The sequence below is a fragment of the Gallinula chloropus genome, assembly GCF_964237585.1.
Source record: "Gallinula chloropus genome assembly, chromosome: 1".
In the NCBI taxonomy this organism is placed as follows: domain Eukaryota; kingdom Metazoa; phylum Chordata; class Aves; order Gruiformes; family Rallidae; genus Gallinula; species Gallinula chloropus.
In genome coordinates, this window is record NC_140085.1 from 190,556,522 (window position 1) to 190,577,017 (window position 20,496).

The 20,496-nt window shown below is 51.3% G+C and overlaps 1 protein-coding gene across 1 annotated transcript in view; it reads right to left on the reverse strand.

Moving 5' to 3' along the window:
* MAP6 (microtubule associated protein 6) overlaps nt 1-6,396 on the reverse strand; it is a gene marked incomplete at both ends in the record, with an annotated part of 50,122 nt that extends 43,726 nt beyond the window's left edge. Inside the window, one exon of the mRNA XM_084275772.1 lies at nt 5,669-6,396. Coding sequence (XP_084131898.1) covers nt 5,669-6,396 — 728 coding nt within the window. The remainder of the gene's footprint in view (nt 1-5,668) is intronic.
* Between the last annotated feature and the right edge of the window lie 14,100 nt (nt 6,397-20,496).

A 20,496-nucleotide genomic window follows, 5' to 3' on the forward strand; every position in this document is an offset into this window, starting at 1 on the left:
AACAGGCTGCCCAGGGAGGGGGCTGAGTCACCATTCCTGGATGTGTTTAAAAGATGGGTAGATGAGGTACTTTGAGATATGGTTGAGTACAGGACAGGTACAATTGGACTCAATGATCTTAAAGGTCTTTTCCAACCTTGTGATTCTGTAAATTCTGAGTTCAGAGGGCAAAAACCTTCCCAAGCACTGGAGTCACCAAGGCCACCTCTGTGCCCAATACAGATAAAGCCCTCGATGCCCCTAGATCCTCCTCCAGGACATCTGAGAATTGAACAAGAAAAGGCTCCACCCAGCAGCAACAGCTTTCCAAGGAGCTCTAAGGCTCCCCAGGCTGGGTCCTGACTCCTATCTAAAAGTCATGTCGCCCACATAAACCTAGAATTCCTACCCACTGAAGGATGCCTTAGTCTTCACTTGGTCCCTCAGGGTCCACAGGCCACCAGGAGAAGCAGGACTGCAAAGAGAGTTGGGGGTGAAGGCAAATGCAACCTGCTCCTGTAGTGCAGCTTGGGTGGCACATGTTTTGGGCAGGAGAGCTGAGACAAGAAGCATGTTGGTGCTGGAAGGTGCATCACATCAAAGCATGTCCAGCCCCAGTTGGTAGAGTCAAGCACCTTGAGCCCAGAAGAACAAAAGCAAACAGGAGAACAATGCCCCAGACCTGCACTCTGACCCCAACTCTGATACACTCTGTGGGCTCAAGTAGGTCACACTGCACCCCTGACTCAGTTTCCTCACAGCCACAGACGAACAGTCATAGATCCCCTTTTGACAAGCAGATACCATCACGCACAACTTGATCACCTTCAAAACTACCTCCTACCGACAACTTGAAACCAGATACTGCCCTGGGAGTCACTTAACTTTTGGAGAGCATCAGGAATGAGCATCTCCTCCCATTGTTTCCCTTGGTTTGCCAAGGGAATTTACTTGGGCGTAAGTACATAAACAAATGTGTTCTATAATTGAATATTTAATAAATGTACACAATACAGATATAAATGATATAGATACTATGAATAATATAAATAATTTCAATTATATAAATAATTCAGGTGGTCAGGCCCAGTCAACATGGGTTTAAGAAAGGCTGGTCCTGCTTACCCAACCTGATCTCCTATCACAGGGCGACCTGCCCAGTGGATGAGGGAAAGGCTGTGGATGTTGTCTACCTGGACTTCAGTAAAGCCTTTGACACTGTTCCTCTCAGCATTCTCCTGGAGAAACTGGGAGCTCATGGCTTGGGTAGGTGTAAAATGGCTTTGTTGGGTAAAGAACTGGCTGGGTGGCTGGGCCCAAAGTGGTGAATGAACCTAAATTCAGTTCCCCGGTTCCAAGTGGTGTTCCCCAGGGCTCAGTGCTGGGGCCAGTTCTCTTTAGTATCTTATCGATGACCTGGATGAGGGGATTGAGGGCACCCTCAGTAAGTTCACAGACACCATGTTGGGTGGGAGTGTTGATCCACTGGAGCGTAGAAAGGATCTACAGAGGGATCTGGACAGTCTGGATCAATGGGCCAAGGTTCAACAAGGCTCAGAGTTGGGTCCTGCCCTTGGGCCACACCAACCCTGTCAGCGCTACAGGCTGGGGGCAGAGGGGCTGGAGACCTGCCCAGCAGAAAAAGGACCTGGGGATGTTGGCCAACACCTAGCTGAATGTGAGCCAGCAGCATGCCTGGGTGGTCAAGGCAGCCAATGGCATCCTGGCTGGTGTCAGCAGTGGTGTGACCAGCAGGGATCGTCCCAACTTGGGCACCCCTTGAGTGCTGGGTTCAGTTTTGAGGCCCTCACTACCAGAAGGACATGGAGGTCCTGGAGCGTGTCCAGAGAAGGACAATGTCGTGGTTTTACCCCGGCTGAGAGCCGAGATCCACGCAGCTGTCTGCTCCTTAAAGGAAAAGAGCAGGGGAAGGGGGAAGGTGGGGGGGGCGGGGGGGGTGGGGTGTGCAAGAGGCAAGGGAAGGGAAAAGGAAGGGGCAAATAACAACCCCAAAACCAAGAAAAGGCCCGTGGGTTGGGATAAGGATAGTTTACTAGGATAACAGAAAGATACAATATAACAATGTTAACAGGACTTTAGAGCAAAAAATATACAAAACTGTTGCTACACAATGCAGTTTGTCACCAAACCCACAACTCAGGCTGTGCCACCCAGAGCCGTCCCGGAACCCGACCGTCCCCCAAAACCGCGCATCCCAGAGCCGCCCCTGCTCCTCCTCCCATCAGCCCCCCGATATCCTGGGCAGGACGTAATTGGCCTGTTTGGGTCACCTGTCCTGGCTTCGCCCCTCCTTTCTCATGAATAGAGAAATATGAAGAGCTGAGAATGTCCTTGACTGTCTGACAGCAACTAGAAACATCAGGGTGTTACCAGCACTGCTTTCATTTTAACTCCCAAGCACAGCATTCCATCCGCTGCTACAAATGAAGTTAACTCCATCCTGACCGAAACCAGGACAGACAACAAAGCTGGTGAAGGGTCTGGAGCACAAGTCTGATGGGAGCAGCTGAGGGCACTGGGACTGTTCAGCCTGGAGGAAAGAATGCTGTGCAGACACCTAATCACTCTCTGCAACTATCTGTAAGGAGGTTGTAGTGAGGTAGAGGTTGGTCTCTTCTCCCAAATAACAAGTAATAGGACAAGAGGACACAGCCAGAAGTTCTGCCAGGGGAGGTTTAGATTGGATATTAGGGAAAGTTTCTTCCCCAAAAAGCTTGTCAAGCACCGGACCAAGCTGTCAAGGGCAGTGGTAGAGTCCCCATCCCTGGAGGTATTTAAAAGCTGTGTAGATGTGTTGCTCAGGGATGTGCTTTAGTGCTGGCCTTGTCAGTGCTGGGTTAACGGTTGGACTCCAGGATCTTAAGGATCTTCTCCGACCTAAATGACTCTTAGACTCCACATATTCTGTAGGAGCTCTGGGCACGCACAGCCCTGCCACAGCTGCTCTGGCCTCACTGAAAGCTTCTGGGCTCAAACACTAATGCAGGCACACTGTCCACCCCTTGGGCTGGGACTATCCTCCATCCCTCTTGGCCATCATTGCTGGGCATCACCTCTGTTCCCTAGGCAGTCCTGGGAGGAGGTCACAGGCCCACAATCTCTGCAATATTAATTTTTCTTGGTATAAAGAGGTTAGAAAAGGGAATTCCTCCCCTTAGCATGGATTTCCCCGATGACCTTGGGCTAGTTGCTTACTCTATCCCGTGCTCTGTTCCCTCGCTTGGAAATGATACTCAGGAGGACAGCCAGTTTAAAAACCTTTACTGGTGTGCTCTTTTGTTTCATCAAAGAATTGCTTCCCAGCCTTGGAGCATCACATTATGCTGATACACAGTGCTGGCAGAGGACTGTAAGGAAATCTCCCCCTGCTCGCTGCTCCTGGGGAGCCTTCAACCATACACAAGCACAGCAAAGGCCCCAGAGGACAAGCCCCAAGCGAGCCGCCCTTCCTCCTGTAGCAAAAGGTCACCAAGAGATAATTCTGGCTGCTGGGTGGCCCAAAATGGTCCCCATCCTTGGAGATGTTCAAAACCCAACCAGGAGGGACTCCTGCGAGCAGCAAGGTCCTCGATAGTAATAGGGATTTGGAGAATTTGACTTTCAAAAATAACCCAAACAATAAATAAACACTTAAAAGATGCCTAATCTGAACAGAAAATGAGAACAATTAGTCACAACATCACTTGTGCATTAATGAAGAGGCGCTTATGTTCCAGGGCTGAACGTCAGAGCAAACACTTCTCTTGCAACACGCTCCAAGGAAGAAAAACATGGAAGTGAGAGACCTGAGGAGGACCCCGAGTAGGAGGAAGGAGAAGCTGTGAGGGTGTCCTGAAAGACAAGGAGCAACACAGGGAAGGCTGAAGCTGTCAAGTTCCTCCTGGGTTCTACATCTGAGCTGACCCAACCCCTTTGATTGGTCAGGAAACACAGCCCAGCCCACCCTGTATGAACGTGCTGGAGTAGACAAGAGTGATAATTCACGAAGGGATGGGCGGGTGAGCAATCTGCATTTAAATATGCAAGTAAATAAGCCTAATTATCCTTTGATCCAGTGGAAGAAAGCAACACAACAGCTCTCCAGCTCTAGGACTGCTTTAGTCCTGCCATCAGCTGAACTGACACAATCCCAGACCTTGAGAGATGACCAGACAAAAAGCTGAGTCAAAAATCAGGGCTGATCAAAACACATCAAGGGGCCTGTGTCATGCTTGGGAAACCCTTTCCCCACACCCTCCAAAAACCCCTTGGATGTTTTCTCTTGTCACAGGCGGCCAAGCACCGTCACACCCTAATGCACCTGAGCCCACAGCATCACTCGTGTCCCCAGCAATAGGCAAACCCCCAAAATCTCACTGCTTGGACTGTTTCCCTACCCAGGGACCTGGGAAAGGAGATGATTTCCAGGTCTTGCTGTGCCACACAGTCAGCAGCGGGGCAAAGGAGTCAAAACCCATCTTCATTTTAAATCTGCCTGAATTTTACTACCTGTTTGATAGCAGGTTGTCACCTCTAAACCCCCTTAAGCCCCCCAGGGAAGAAAATCCATCATTCTTGTGACAGCATAAACACCTCAGCATTCACACGGCTATGGCGGGGGGAACCAGAAAAGGCTGCAATGGGACTTTGGTCACAACAATTCCCCAGCTCTGCTCTTTGCTACCTCCACCCCGGCCTCAGCGGTGGTGGGCTCTGCCAAAGAAAGCTCTGGAAAACACGGTCGCAGCAAATCCTCCTTTCAAACGTACACACAAGGGCAGCCACCCCATCACTTTTGTTTTGCATTCCAGACACATCCCACCTCCTTCACCCGGAGAGAGAAATAACAACAGCATCTCGCGGGAAGGGAGTTTTGTGCTCCGAATCCCAAATGGGGTCTCTTCCTGGGGTGAAATCAGGGCACCTCTTTTTAAGCCCGGGACGGGGGACATGGGGGGACGATGGGGAGGGGTGGACACACAGACAGGAGACAGAGGGATGTGCCACACACACACCCTCCTCCCCCCCCCCACCACCGCGCTGCGTTAAACATGGCAGCATCCGAAGGCTGCCCCACCCAAGCGGCCTAGGACGTGCATCACCCGCATCCCGCCGTGTCCCCAGGATGCTTTGTCTCAGGGAAGCCACCGGTCTGGGGTGGTGCAGGGGATCCTACTGTGCGTGGGGCATCTCACTCACGCGTGGGACTCCCCCATCTGAGCGTGGCACCCCTCGGGATGCAGTGCGGACGCTGGTCCTTTGGGTGGGTTCCTGGGCTGCCAGGGATGTGCTTGGAAAGGACTGGTGGTGAGTGGCACATCCGAGAGAAGCCACACGAAACTCCCCCTGCTGAAAACTAGCTTGTGGCGGGTGTCTCTGAATTTTGGGATGTAGGGGGGGCGGGGGGGGGGAACGACACAGAGAGGACACGGACGCCCAAACCTGCTCTGAAACCCACCCGGGAAAAAGGACCCGTGGATTCACTACCTGCACAGCACGCACCCCGGAGAAGTGGGGAATTTCAAAGGGTCCCCCTGAAATGCTTCGGAGCCGCGTTCACCCATCTCACGGGGTGGCATCTCCCTCCCGGGGATGGGCAAAAGGGGACTGGGGACGGGCTGGAGAGGAGCCGGCGGGGGTTGGGGTTCGGGATTTGGGGGATGTGGGGAAAAAGGCTAAGGGGTGTTACCTGTAGGACGAGCTGACCCCCGCTGCCACCTCCTCCTTGATCTGCCTGTTGAGAGCATCGGCGGCCGCCCTGCCCCTGCCTGCGTCTGGCGGCTGCCCGCCTGCCTCCTCCGCCGCTTTCTTCCGACCCTTCTCTCTCCCATCCCCGGCCCGCACCGCTTTAGGATGCTCATCCTCCACCTCAGGATCTTCCTCCTTCTTCTCAGGACCCGGGAGCACCTTCCGTCTCTTCTCCTGAGCTGGTTTCTCCGGGGAACCGCGGTCCAGAGCGAGGACGGGGGAAGGTCCCGGTTTGGGGATCCAGGGATGGTCACCCCGCTTAGGGATGGGCCAGGCACGGAAATCCTTCTGGTACTGCGTCTCCTTCTCGAAGGGCGTATCCGAGGGCTGGTACTCGCTCTTGGGCTTGCAACTCGGCTCCGGCCGCTGCACCTTCCAGGGCTTGTAGTCATGTCGCATCACCGAATCGGCCGGCGGCGAAGCGTGCGGGGCCGGGCCGGGCCGGGCAGGGCCGGGAGCCGGCTCACCCCCCGCACCGCCCCCCGCCGCTTCACCTCCCGGCTGGGTATCGATGGGGGCTGCGGGTCGCGGGGGAGGCGCGGGGGCGGCGGGATGCTCGGTGGCCTCCGAGTATTTGGTAAAAACGAGCGGGACGGCGATGTCCGCTTTGTCCAGCTGGTTCCAGAACCGAGCGATGCAGCAAGCGCGGGTGATGCAGGGCCACGCCATGGCGGCCCCGCGCAAGGAGCGCACCGGCTCCGCGCCGCACCGGCACCCGCGGCCGCACGCACGGACCGGGGAAGGACGGTGGGGGGAGAAGGAGGAGGGGCCGGGGTCTGTCCCCGCCTGCCCGCTGCTGCGGGAGGGGAGGGGGGTGAGGAGGGGGCGGAGACTCGCGGGGCGGGGGGGGAGGGGGAGTGAGGCGGGACTTCGTCCGGCACGGGGACGGGCACGCAGGTGTGAGCACGCACCTGGGCACGCGCGCACCTGGGCACACGGACACCTGCAGCGCTGACAGGCACCCGCAGCACCGGCACCCGCATCACCCGCACCCGCATCGCCCGCACCCGCATCACGCCCGTCCGCGCGTGGCACACGCACGTGTGCACAACCATGAGCTCAGCCCCGTCCGGGCATTCGCACACTTGTGCGGTCACGCGTGTGCACATGCGTGTGCAGGATCCACCCAGGCACACGCTCACACGCACGGGCAGAACACGCACATGTGTGTATCCACGTGCACGCACACACACATGCACACACATGTGCAAGGTACACCCACGCCTGTATTCACATACGTGTACACACACATGCACACACACGTGCAAGATACACCCATGCTTGTATTCCCATGCATGCACACACACATGCACACACATGCAAGAAATGCACACACACGTGTACACACATGTGCAGGATCCACCCACGCCTGTATTCACATGTGTGTACACACATGCACACACATGTGCAAGATACAACTATGTGCGTATTCACATGCATGCACCCACACATGCACACACATGTGCAAGAAATGCATACACACATGCAAGATACGCCTCTGCTTGTATTCACATGCATGAACAGTCACAGACTTGCACACACATGTTCAGAACACACCCACGCACGCATCACACGCATGCACAGCCACACACACGTCTACAATGCACACACGTGTACACAAATGCATGCACGACCCCATACAGGTGCATGCACACAGACATACACACACGTGCAGAAATGCATGCCAGCACATCTGTTCACATACATATACATGCACACACATGCACACTCAACGTGCACATATACCTGCATGTAGCTATGTACACGGTCATGCACATACCTGCACATCTGTGTGCAGTCCACATGCAAAGACGTGTGTCAACAGACACATGGATGCACATATGTGCACATGCACGCTCACATACATGTATGCAGACACACGTGTGCATAGACAGGGATGAAACCACACAGACACAACTCTGCACACACCTGCACACATATATGTGCATATGCACACACATGTGCACTCACACAGGTGCACACACCACACATGCATGCACACACATTTGTGCACAAACGCATGCATAAACACACTCACACATGCACAGAGTCATGTGTACATGCAAATGCACACACACTGGAGCACACACCTGCATACACAGATGCACATGTATGTATGCATGCACATGGATGCACACACATACTTGCACATGCAAAGCATGCATATACACATGCAAACGCATGCAGAATCCCAACACACACACATGTGCACATATGCAAGCACATATACATGCATACAGATCCATGCATGCAGACATAAATACACGCGTGTGAACACACACTAACATGCATGCAAATGGACATACAAACAGATGTGGGTGCACACACATGCACACGAATGTATGCATGCAAGCACACATACAAGCACATGTGCATGCACATATATACATGGAAAATCACCTGCACACACAGATTCATGCACACATACATGCACACATGTGCACACACATGCACACTAATATGTTCTCACATACACACGCAGGCAGATGCGTCCATGCAGGTTTGCTCACGTGTGCAACCACACATGCAAGCAGGAACACGTGCAGCACTTGACATATATATATTCTTAACTACACCAGCACACATGCATGTGCAACATATCTGTGCACACACTGAGATACTCATGTGCACACACAAACACACCCTGGTGTGTGCACACACTCATGTACACACACCTGCACGCAGACGTGCTCTCAGATGCACACACACACATGCACATGCACACACATACCTGCATATGGATGGACATGTGTGTGTCCACATCTGTAGATACTTGCACACACATGTGTTTACACACACTCCCCCTTGTGCATTCTGGCACACACATTTATGACTACACGTACACGCATGCATGTAGATACATGCACACACATGTGTGCACCTACAAGTTTGTGTGGCATATACACACATACGTGTGCCAGCACATGTGTGCACACAGACCTGGACACCCCAACCCATACACACGTGTGCACACATTGACACACGCACATACTTCATTGCACCTGGGTCGGGGCAACCCCCGTTATCCATACAAGTCAGGAGATGATGGGCTGGAGAGCAGCCCTGAGGAAAAGGACTTGGGGGGACTCGTGGGTGAGAAGCTCAACATGAGCCACCAATGTGCAGCTGCAGCCCAGAAGGCCAACCCCATCCTGCTGCATCCCAAGGAATGTGGCCAGCAGATGGAGAGAAGGGATTCTGCCCCTCAGCTCTGCTCTGCTCTGCTCTGGGGAGACCTCACCTGCAGTGCTGTGTCCAGCTCTGGAGCCCTCAGCACAAGAAGGACATGGACTTGTTGGAGCATGTCCAGAGGAGCCCACAAAAATGACCCAAGGGCTGGAGCAGCTCTGCTGTGAAGCCAGACTGAGAGAGTTGGGCTGGGTCAGCCTGGAGAGAAGGAGGCTCTGTGGGGACCTTTGAGCCCCTTCCAGTTCCTGAAAGGTGTCTGTAGGAAAGCTGGGGAAGAACTGTTCCTGAGGGCATGGAGCAACAGGACGAGGGGTGATCAGTTTAAACTAGAGCAGGGGAGATTTAGGCTGGGTATTGGGAAAAAGTTCTTCACTGGTGGATCCCTGGCTCAGGTTGTCCAGAGAGGTGATGGAGGCCCCATCCCTGGAGACATTCAAGGTCAGGCTTGATAGGACTCTGAGCGACCTGCTCTAGTGAAGATGTCCCTGCTCACTGCAGGGGGTGGGACTACATGGCCTTTAAATGTCACTTCCAACCTAATGTAGTCTGGGATTCTATGAGTCTATTATTTTATTTTGATAGATTTTTTCATATTCTTCCCAACTTCCTTTCCAGCCTTGCCTCCCCCTTCATCCCTCCATCCCCTTTGAACTCTTGCACCCTGAGGGATTTTTTTTGTTGGGTTTTTTTGCTTGTCTTTGCCTGGATTTGCCTAATATCACTCCTGCCTGTAGGTACATTGTGGAAATCCATACAGGTGGGATGATAGCCCCTGCTATGGTCAGACCCCAGGCCTACGTTTCCGTGCACGTTGCTTTCTGTGCAGGGTTCTGGCCAGCAGATTCTTGCAGCTGATGGACTGTGTCATTAAAGAAACAAACAAACAAAAAAAATCATAGAATGGTTTGGGCTGGAGGGACCATAAAGATCATCTAGTTCCAACAACCCAGCCATGGGCAGGGACACCTCTCACCAGCCCCGGCTGCTCAAGGCTCCATCCAACCCAGCCTCGGACACCTCCAGGGAGGGGGCAGCCACCATCTCCCCGGGCAACCTGTGCCAGGGCCTGACCCCCCTCATAGTGAAGAATTTGTTCTTAATATCCAATCTAAATCTACCCTCTTCCAATTTGAAACCATTCCCCCTCATCACTCCTTGCCCTTCTAAAAAGTCCCTCCCCAGCTTTCTTATAGACCACTTCAGGTACTGGAAGGTGCTGTAAGATCCCACTGGTGCCTTCTCTTCTCCAAGCTGACCACCACCAACTCTCTCAGCCTGTTTTCATAGGAGAGGTGCTCCAGCTCTCTGATCATCTTCATGGCCTCCTCTGGGCCCGTTCCAGCAGTCCCATGTCCTTCTTATGTTGGGAACCCCAGAACTGGACCCAGCACTGCAGGTGGGGTCTCACGAGAGCAGAGCAGAGGGGCAGAATCCCCTCCCTCGGCCTGCTGGCCAAAATAAACAGATGGGAACAGCAAGGAGGAAAACTGAGAAAGTATCACCCTATGATGTAGGTATCATCATAAGGTCTGTAAGTATCACCCAAGGTCTGCAACAAAGATGTGCAATCAAAAGATCACAACAGGAATTGAGTTTGTTGGCCAGTAGATGCTGAAGGATGTGTTTGTTTTTTGAATTCCCCCTGGAATTTCATTTATTTCTGAGCTGCCCCAACAATTTCTGAGGGTTCAAGAGGCCTCACACATGCTTGGGTGCTTCCTGCAAAAACCCATCTTGAATTGCATCCATGCTGCTGTTTTGGGGTTTGGTGCACTAAGAGCTATTAGAGTAATTAATTGCCCTGAGCACAGCAGGGAGGTGATGCATCAGCATGTTCCTGGTGGGCACAAACCCACCATATTTCGGAGCTAAGAGGTGCCCCCAGCTCTGCACCCAGCCGTGCCTTCACACCTCCACCTTGCATCCCTCTGGGGACTGTGGGGCTGCACACACACAAAGTGGTGTTGTACCTTTCTTGTATGATCTCGGGCTCATCTCAACAGGAATGCACCACCCATCTTTTTTATCCTTAAGAAAAGATACAGGCAAATCTGCTCTGTGAGGTTTTGCAGCGTCAGGAGACTCTTTGCTGCGCTGCAGATGCCAGGAAGACCTGGATGAGGTTAGAAACTGCAGGATGAAAAAACCCACCAACCCCTGCTTAGCATCTCCTGCAGTGAAAGGTATAGTTATATATAAATCCTGAAGCATGGCTGCTCATTCACTTTCAGGAATCAGCTCTGGAAATAATTTAATCGCTTACGTCAAGCCAAATCCATTAGCCCTAATCAGCGGAATTGATTCGCTGGCTCCAGACCTCTCTCACAGAGGATGGAAGTTAAATAAATAAAAATGCCTCTGTGTTTAAATTACAGCTGCTGCAGCAAAAGCAGGAACAGTTTTCTCCTTCTCCAGCCTCTTCTGGGAAAAGGCTGAGGGTGGTGCCACACGGTGGGATGTTGGTCTTGGGGATGGCCAAGGACATGGGTGTCAGAGTTGAACTGTGCCAGTCTGGGGCTCCATCCTGCCCAGAGGGTTGTATGGATTTGATGGATGGACCACTCAGTGGATAAGGAATTGGCTGGATGGTCTCACTCAAAGAGTTGTGGTCAATGGCTGCAGGTCCAAGCGGAGACCAGTGATGAGTGGTGTTCCTCAGGGGTCGGTACTGGGTCCGGTGCTCTTTATCATCTTTGCTGGTGACACAGACAGTGGGAATGATGCACCCTCAGCAAGTCTGCCAATCACACCAAGCTGGGTGGTGCAGTTGGCTTGCTGGAGGGAAGGGATTTCATCCAGAGGGACTTGAACAGGCTGCAGAGGTGGGACTCTGTGAACCGCAAAAAGTTCAACAAGGCCAAGGGCAAGGTCCTGCACATGGGTCAGGGCAATCCCAAGCACAACTGCAGGCTGGGTGGAGAATGGATGGAGAGCAGCCCTGAGAGGGTGTTGGTGAATGAGAAACTCAACATCAGCTGGTAATGTTGCTGGCAGTCCAGAAAGCCCCCCGTGTCCTGGGCTGCATCCCCAGTAGTGGGATTGGCAGGGCTGGGAAAGGGAGATCCTGCCCCTCTGCTCCGCTCTGGGACACAGACCCCTCCGGCAGCGCTGCCTCCAGCTCGGGGGTCCCCAGGACAAGGAGGACATGGAGCTGTTGGAGCAAGTTCCCAAGACGCCACGGAGATGATGTGAGGGCTGGAGCCCCTCTGTTTGCAAGCCAGGCTGGGACAGCTGGGCTGGCTCAGACCTGGAGAAGAGAAGGCTACTTCTGGGGAGGCCTCTGAACCCCTTCCAGTCCTTTCAGGGGCTCCAGGAAAGCCAGAAATGGGCTGATGCCAAGGGAAGGGAGGGGCAGGACAAAGAGAATGGCTTTCAGCTGCAGGAGGGAGCTAGTGAATCTCCTTCTCCTGACATCCTCAGATGAAGCCAGGAGGCCTTTCAATCAGCCTTAAGCTACTGGAGACCATCCTGGGGCAGGTTTTATAGTCTGTCCTGCATTTCATGATGGCAGGGAGAGTGCACTCACCAGCTAGACACTGCTGGCGGACACTGCCGCTGTAAGAGCTTGCCCAGATTTATGTTTTACTCTGCTGGGCCTGGTGCTGAAGAGGGAGGGATCAGCCTGTTTTCTCAGATCACCTGCTGACATCCCATCCTGTGCTGCCTGTACACATTCCCCCTTCCCCACACACACATATTTCCTACAGTTGTTGTAGGAAGTGATGCTCTGGCACAAAATGAACAGTGCGGCACAACTCGGTGCAAGACCTTATAGGAGGGGAAGAAAAAGCCCTATGCAGAGGTAGCCACCTCAAATGGAGACATCTGGCTCCTGGCTCATCACTGACCTCCCCATAAGCATCAGAGGAAGGGGGTAGCAGCTCATCCACAGGAGATCACCGATTGGAGCTGCAATGAAGTGGAAATGAAAAAAAATAAAACCATAACAAGGTAGGGCTGGTATAAACCCCACATCTTCCTAGGAGTCTTTCTTCTTTGTTATAGAGGGACTTTGGACATCAGCTTCACGGGCTAAAGAGAGGTGAGACTCCAGCTCCAAAGCTAGACCTGAACTACACCTCAAGACCGCCCCGGTGAAGGGTATTTAACTCCACACTACCCATATTAGATGTAAGAAAACCCTGTTAACCTATGTTTATCTTCAGCAGCTCTGCTGCCTTTGTGTCCCAGCCATGGCAGGGTTGTCTCAGGCACTGCTCCTGTCCCCAGCATGTGTCACCAAGGACAAGGGAACACGACAACACTGCGGGTGGCAACTTACAGAGAATTTTTAGTGGCTTCTCACATCTTAAATCATTTTATAATCACACACGGCTGCTGGGAGTGAGGATCTGCCTGGGGTGTTCTTGTTTTCCTTGTCAGCTTTGTTTATGATTCATGTATGTTGTGAGGGTGCTTGAAGGCCAAATGGGACAGGAGCCAAAGAAAATCCATATGAGAGTGCTGCAAAAGAAGAATAACTGGAGTGCCTGGAAAGACCAATTCAACTGATAATTCAAGTGCTCTAAAGGATGTGAAATTCTGTGTTGAAAATCACTGGTGTGACACAGCCAGGTTACAGAAGTGATTTTGCAACAGGTAGAAGGGGGAGTAAAAATCTGAAAGACTGGATTTTGAATGAATTTGTATTTAAAAAAAATAGCCTCAGGCAGAAGTGGGCTTCTCTCACATGCGTGCTTTTACCCAGAGGTGGGAACAGACAAAGATCGAGCTGGGTGCTACGGTATCTGGTAAGTTTGGTGTGATGGGAAAATCCCCTCAAGGAGGACCTCGTAGGGGAGGTACACAGTAAATAGTGGAGTCATGGGTCAGGAAGCAATAGGACTCAGAGGAACTCAACATTAGATGGCAGTGTGCTTTTGCAGCCCAGAAGGCCAAACATGTCCTGGGCTGCATGGCCAGTAGGTCGAGGGAGGGAATTCTGCCCCTCTTCTCTTGTGAGACCCCACCTGGTGTACTGTGTCCATTTCTGGAGTCTCCAATATAAGAAGGACATGGAACTGTTGGAGCAGGTTCAGAGGAGGGTTATGAAGATGATCTGAGAGGATAGGCTAAGAGTTGGGGTTACCTAGCCTGGAGAAGAGAAGGCACCAGTGGGTGCCTTTCAGTACCTGAAGGGGGCCTACAGGAAAGCTGGGGAAGGACTTTTTAGAAGGGCTGGGAATGATAGGACATGGGGTAATGGCTATAAACTGGAAGAGGGTAGATTTAAAGTAGATATAAGGAAGAAATCTTTCACTGTGGGGGTGCTGGGGCACTGGCACAGGTTGCACAGGGAAGTTGTGGATGCCCCATCCCTGGAGGTGTTCAAGGCCAGGTAAGATGGGGCTTTGAGCAACCTGGTCTGGTGGGAGGTGCTATTGCCCGTCCAGGGGTCTGGAATGAAATGATCTCTTAGGTCCCTTCCAACACAAACCATTCTATGATTCTATGATTCTGTGATCCTTCTGGCAGGGCAGAGCAGGACAGCTATGTCAGTGCCCTGGCCTCTTGCATGTGACACTGCAATGCCCCTGGAATGTGTCCCTTCAGGTCCTCTACATGATCCTGGAGCACGGCCAGGACTCCACGTGCAACCTCGTGCGGTCTCATGGGCACGCCCCACCACAATGACTTCCAAAGCTGGGTGACTTTATGACACATGGCTTTATGGGTTCCTCTTCACACTCAGAGATGGACATTGATCAGCTGAGTCGCAGCAGATGATAAAGGGATTACAGAGGACGACCTATTGAGGGATTAAAGGAATTTAACGTTCCCAGACTAAACACAAGCCACAGGAGATCGGATAAATGACTATAAATACCTTACAAGGAAAAAGGCAAGGAGAACATAGTTGGAGGTATATATATCATGGGCCACATGTGTGTGGAAAATAAGAAGAAATGGTGAGAAACTTACAAAAAAATGGAGAAAGAGGAGGTTTAAACAACATGGAGGTGAGAATTAGGCGATAAGGATAAACTAAAAAGCAGCAACATTTCCTAGAAAGTACTAACATGGAACATCAAGGGATTACTTGCAGTCAGTACTGGGTAGTCCCAGAAGTCTCTTCCTGAAGCCACAGCTCAGTGATGATCTCTTTCTGATGGTCCCAAGAAGAGCATCCATCCTGGCCTTCCCACAGGCAAAACACAAGTCAGCAAAGAGAGCAGCAGAAGGAAAAGTGACTAGAGAACCACATGGATGCAGGAGAAATTAGATGGCATTTTTGATGGGTACATCCTGCCATGGAGAGGTTCTTCTAAGGGCCAGAGAAGTTTTCTCCACTGTTATCACTGCTTTCAAAGAAAAAATCATCACCCACATCCAGACAAGGAGAATGACTTGCTGAAAGTTACATAGAAAGCCTAGGAATAAATCTGTATCTTCTGGTTTCTCAGTAGAAATCATTCCCATCCCATATAATCACTTCCTCAAGAGCAGGAAAGGTGGGAATTGTGATACTACAAGGACAGATGTGATGCAAGACTAAAGCATGTCTCCTTTCTAGAAGGAAGGTGTGACAGAGCAGGATGACTCTTCAAGTCTCCATTTCCAGACTAGACTCATGTTAAGTCACTCTAAAGTCTTTTTTCCTAGTTTTATCTGATGGATTTTAAGCCCTTTGCAAGGGCAGGGAAGGACAGGCTCAGGGGAATGGCCTTCAGCTTCAGAAGAGCAGCTGGAGAGGAGCTGGGAGGCAGAAATCCTTCCTGGGGAGGGGGGAGGCCCTGGCACAGGGTACCCAGGGAAGCTGTAGCTGCCCCTGGATCCCTGGCAATGTTCAAGGCCAGGTTGGATGGGGCTTTGAGCACCCTGGGCTAGTGGAGGGTGTCCCTGCCCATGGCAGAGTGTGGAACTTGATGGGCTTTGAGGTCTCTTCCAACTCAAACCAGTCTGTGATTCTGAGGTTGTTTTTTGTCTTTGGTTTTATTTTCTTCCATTCCTCAAAGATGACCACAAGACTATTAATAGTTGTGAAGGATATTCTAATGGCAGCAAAACCCTTTAGTAAGGATGGAGTTGGCCACAGTGAGACTGGGACCTATCTGCAAAGCAGAGTCAGAGCTGATGGATGTGACTTTTTCAACTATCACCCATGTCTGCAATCCCCTTTCCCAAATTTAGACAGTCACAGTGACAAAATGAGAATGCAAGAGGAAAGGAGCTGATCAGGACAATGTGACTGGCAAAGAGCAAGGTGAGACCTCCAGAGATGGGTCCCTGAAGAAAACAGAGGTTGTCTAAGGTGCTAAGCTGGTCCATAACAGGCATTTCAAATTCCTGCCCCTCAATCCCTGCTGCGAGGATCAAGTCTTCCCTGGAGAGTTCCCAACAATTGCAGAGAGCCATTTGCTTCATTCCGAGTTAGACAGGTGTCCTGGTTTTGGTCAGGATGGAGTTAACTTCATTTGTAGCAGCGGATGGAATGCTGTGTTTGGGAGTTAAAATGAAAGCAGTGCTGGTAACACCCTGATGTTTCTAGTTGCTGTCAGACAGTCAAGGACTTTCTCAGCTCTTCATGAGAAAGGAGGGGTGAAGCCAGGACAGGTGACCTAAACGGGCCAAAGAGAGTATTCCATGCGAATTACACCCTGCCCAGTATAAAGGGGGGCTGGTGGGAGGACGAGCAGGGGCAGCTCCAGGACGTGCGGTTCTTGGGGGACAGTCTGGTTCCGGGACGGCTCTGGGTGGCACAGCCTGAGCTGTGGGTTCGGTAACAAACTGCATTGTGTATCAACAGCTTCATATGTTTTTTGCTCTCAAGTCCTGTTAGCATTGTTATATTGTATCTTTCTGCTTTAGTAAACTGTCCTTATCCCAACCCACGGGCCTTTTAGTTTCTTGGTTTTGGGGTTATTTGCCCCTTCCTTTTCCCTTCCCTTGCCTCTCGCCCCCCGCCCCCCCCCCGCCCCCCCCCCCTTCTCCCTTCCCCTGCTCTTTTCCTTTAAGGAGCAGGCAGCTGTGTGGATCTCGGCTCTCAGCTGGGGTGAAACCACGACAACAGGTAAAGCAAGTTAGACAAATTCACTGTGAAGGTTTGTGTCCCCTGTTGCGACTCTGCTGGGATCCTGGGATGTGTAGCATCCAATATTTAGATGCTGAAAGCCAGGGGAGACGATAGAGTGGTTTGGAGGGGTTTCCTGTGTCTCTGCTCCAACCCCGGACAAAGTAAGGCCGACAAGATCAGGTTGCTCGTGGTCATGTGCAGGTGAGGTTTGACTGTTTCCAAGGATGGAGATTCCTCCCTGCCCTCAGGCTCCTCTTCCAGAGTTTAATCACCCTTACAGGGAAAACCAGGATTCCTTGAACCTGACAAGAATTTATTTTGTCCCAGCTTGGGCTGCCATCTCTTGTGCCATCACTGAATACCTCTGAGAGGAGATCTTACCTCTTTCTTATCTCCACCATCTCAGCCAGGAGGTGCAGAGAGCTGTATAAACCCTCTTTGCCATCACTCCCACCACACACACCCAGCCTTCAGCTTCTCCTCAGCCCAAGCTCCATTCCTGACCACCTTAGTGGTTCCACTGGACTCATTCCCATCTATCATGTTTCTGCCTGATACTGAGGAGCCCAAACTGAATCCAGTGCCCAGAAAGGGAGAGCAACCACTGCCCTGGCCATACTGTGGGCCAAAACAAGCCCTGTCCCAAGCCTGGAAGATCCACAAAGGAAAAGAAGTATGTTGACTGTGATTGCTTTTTTCTTCATTTCTGAAGTATTAGAGGGGCTCTAAATGGTTTCCAGGATGGGGAAGGATCACCTAGGAGCTGGGCAAGGTCTCTAGAGCCTGATTGGCTTCAGAATATTTGGCAGCACTCAGTTTTACCTCTGTTCAACCGTCTGTTGGTAACAAAGACCATTACGTTCATAAGGCTGGGCTGAGTGTCAGGAGACAGGCTGTAGAGATCAGGGCTCGGTGTTTGGCCATGTCACCTATTACTTAGCTAGTTAAGTACTTCAGAGACACAGGTCTGCTCTTCATAAAACAAACCACAGGTTTAATTTTATCCACACACAGCAAGGAGGTGCATCTCTCTCTGCTCCTCTTGACTGTCTGGAAATCTCTGATCCCTCTCTAACTTAAGCAGATTTCAAAGCTCTCCATAGGAAGGTATTTTTCTCTCCTGATTTAAGAAAGTAGGAAGACAGAAAGCAAATTAGATATCCACAGCAAAGACATACACATTTAATACCCAGCTGAGCCACGCTTCACTCCTTGATCACCTCTTCTAAGGAGCTGACTCTATTCATCCAGAACGTGGGTCTTTCCTTGTCACAATAAACCACCAGCAAAGAGTTTTGCAGTAGAACTGCTTGGGAAACCAGCAGTGCAACTGCTGCAGGGCTTAGCCTGAAACTTCTGGGAGCAGAAAATGCTTCCCGCAGGTCTGGGTGTCCCCAGGGCTCAGGTGTGCCCCTCACACTAGCAAAAATAAAAAGAGCTCCCTGGCATGGCTGGGCTCCAACGAGGACAATACTGCAGGATGGACACCACCTTGAAACATCATCTCTGGACCAGGGATGTCCCTGAAAAGGACTTTTTCCTCCTTGGTCCCACCATGCACCTCCCTGGGAGTTGCACAGCCCAGGCAGACCAGGAGCCCTGTACCTGAAGATCTCCACACAGCATTTTGGAAACTGCTGATGGTTTCTCACCAGAAAACATCCAGGAAACATCTCCTCTCCAGGCATCAGAGCTGAAAGAGTTAAAAGCTTCGTTTTCTTTCTCAAAGCAGACAGGGGCCCGGCATTTGCAGCAGAAGACAAAGGGATGGAGAGAGATGCAAGCAGATCTAAGCCAGTTTCAGCTCAATTAAAGCAACCACTGTCTTTAGGAAAGGAGCCCTTGGGGGTTTCACCAGAGCTGTGCTGTTTCTTGTGTCTCTGGAAAATGGAGTCTAACAGACGTTAATTCCTCACCGCCCCGGCGTCTTCCGAGGGCTTGACAAAGAGGAGGGATTATTTTCCTGCTAACACCTCGGATTTGCTTTTGCCCGGGGTTGTTTTTAGTTTTGTGCTGTAATTCTTGGCTGCGGTGAGCTTGGGGATTTGAAATGCCCCTCAGACAAGGCAGGGACGCCTTTGTGTGCGCGCTGGTGCTTCGGCAGCGGATCGGCTTGTTGTTTAATTCAGTCTGTTAGAGGTATTATTCTGTATCCTGGTTACAACGAGACCCTGGGTTTCCTCAGGCCTCTCACGAGATGGTTTCTTTGTTTACCTGAGCAGCTCAACAGTTCCCTGAGGATCTTTCCCCCAAATTTCTGATTTTTGGGGTTTTTTTCTATCCAATTGTATCTCTTTGCACATGACAAAGCAGAAACACGGGCCATGCACCTGCTTGGAGGGAGAAATGCAAAAGGGAGGCAGTTATTCCCCCTCTTGTACAACACCACAGGCACGTACAAGGACGCAGATGGACACTAGTGTGCCATGCCCCTCCCTCCCTCCCTCCCTCCCTCCCTCCCTTCCTTCCTTCCTTCCTTCCTTCCTTCCTTCCTTCCTTCCTTCCTTCCTTCCTTCCTTCCTTCCTTCCTTCCTTCCTTCCTTCCTTCCTTCCTTCCTTCCTTCCTTCCTTCCTTCCTTCCTTCCTTCCTTCCTTCCTTCCTCCCTCCCTTCCTTCCCTCCTTCCTCCCTCCCTCCCTCCCTCCCTCCCTCCCTCGGCAGTAGGAACACCCTTACGTTGTTTGCACACTTCTTTGGCCAACACTGAAACCCATCCATGCCACATCACTTGCAAACACAAGTGACCTGGCCGTGCTTGTCCCTTCCTCCCATGCACAGGGTGGTGTGTAGTGGAATGGGGGAAATAAAGCCTGTCTCACACACATGACTTGAGGAAATAGATTCTACATCCCAGAAGGTTGTACAGTAGGTATGTTTATTACATGTAGATGCACGGGGGATCGCTCCACCACAAACATGCACCCCAAACATGGCAATTCACCTTAGCTATATACAGTAGAATGTTACATATTCATGATATTTAGCAGTATACCTATAGATATGCATAACCTGTCCCTGCTTTGTATTAAAATTAGTCCCATAAAGTCATCTCCAAAGACTCCAGGTGGTCGTTGTCAGGGGTCTCAGGATGAAGGCTCAGAGTCTTCATCAGGTTGAACCTTTCACCTTCTCCCCTGGCACATGCATAGCTGTGATCATTCCAGGTGGGCAGGATTATCCCTGGGATGTTTCCTCCTTATCAGTCACAGGCGCCACCTTCCTGGGGGTGCTTCCTCCTTATCAGTCACAGGTGCTACATTCCTTGGGATGCTTGGGTCACGAGTCACAACCTTGCTCTGATTTATTTTGTTCTCCTTATCAACTTGCCCCACAAGCATCTTGCAGTAGTTAATAATTGAATTTACTCTTACTTATGTTAGTTATTATGAATGTGATTTCCTATGTTCCCTTCTATACCCCCCTCCCCATCACACAGAAATGCCTTATCACCTCTGTCCACATCCAAACATTACAATATGGGGAAGAGACAGGCACTTGAAGGCAGAACTTCTCAGGTTCTGGGATAACACTGAAATTCTCAATGTCTAACCACGTGGTGAGTCACGG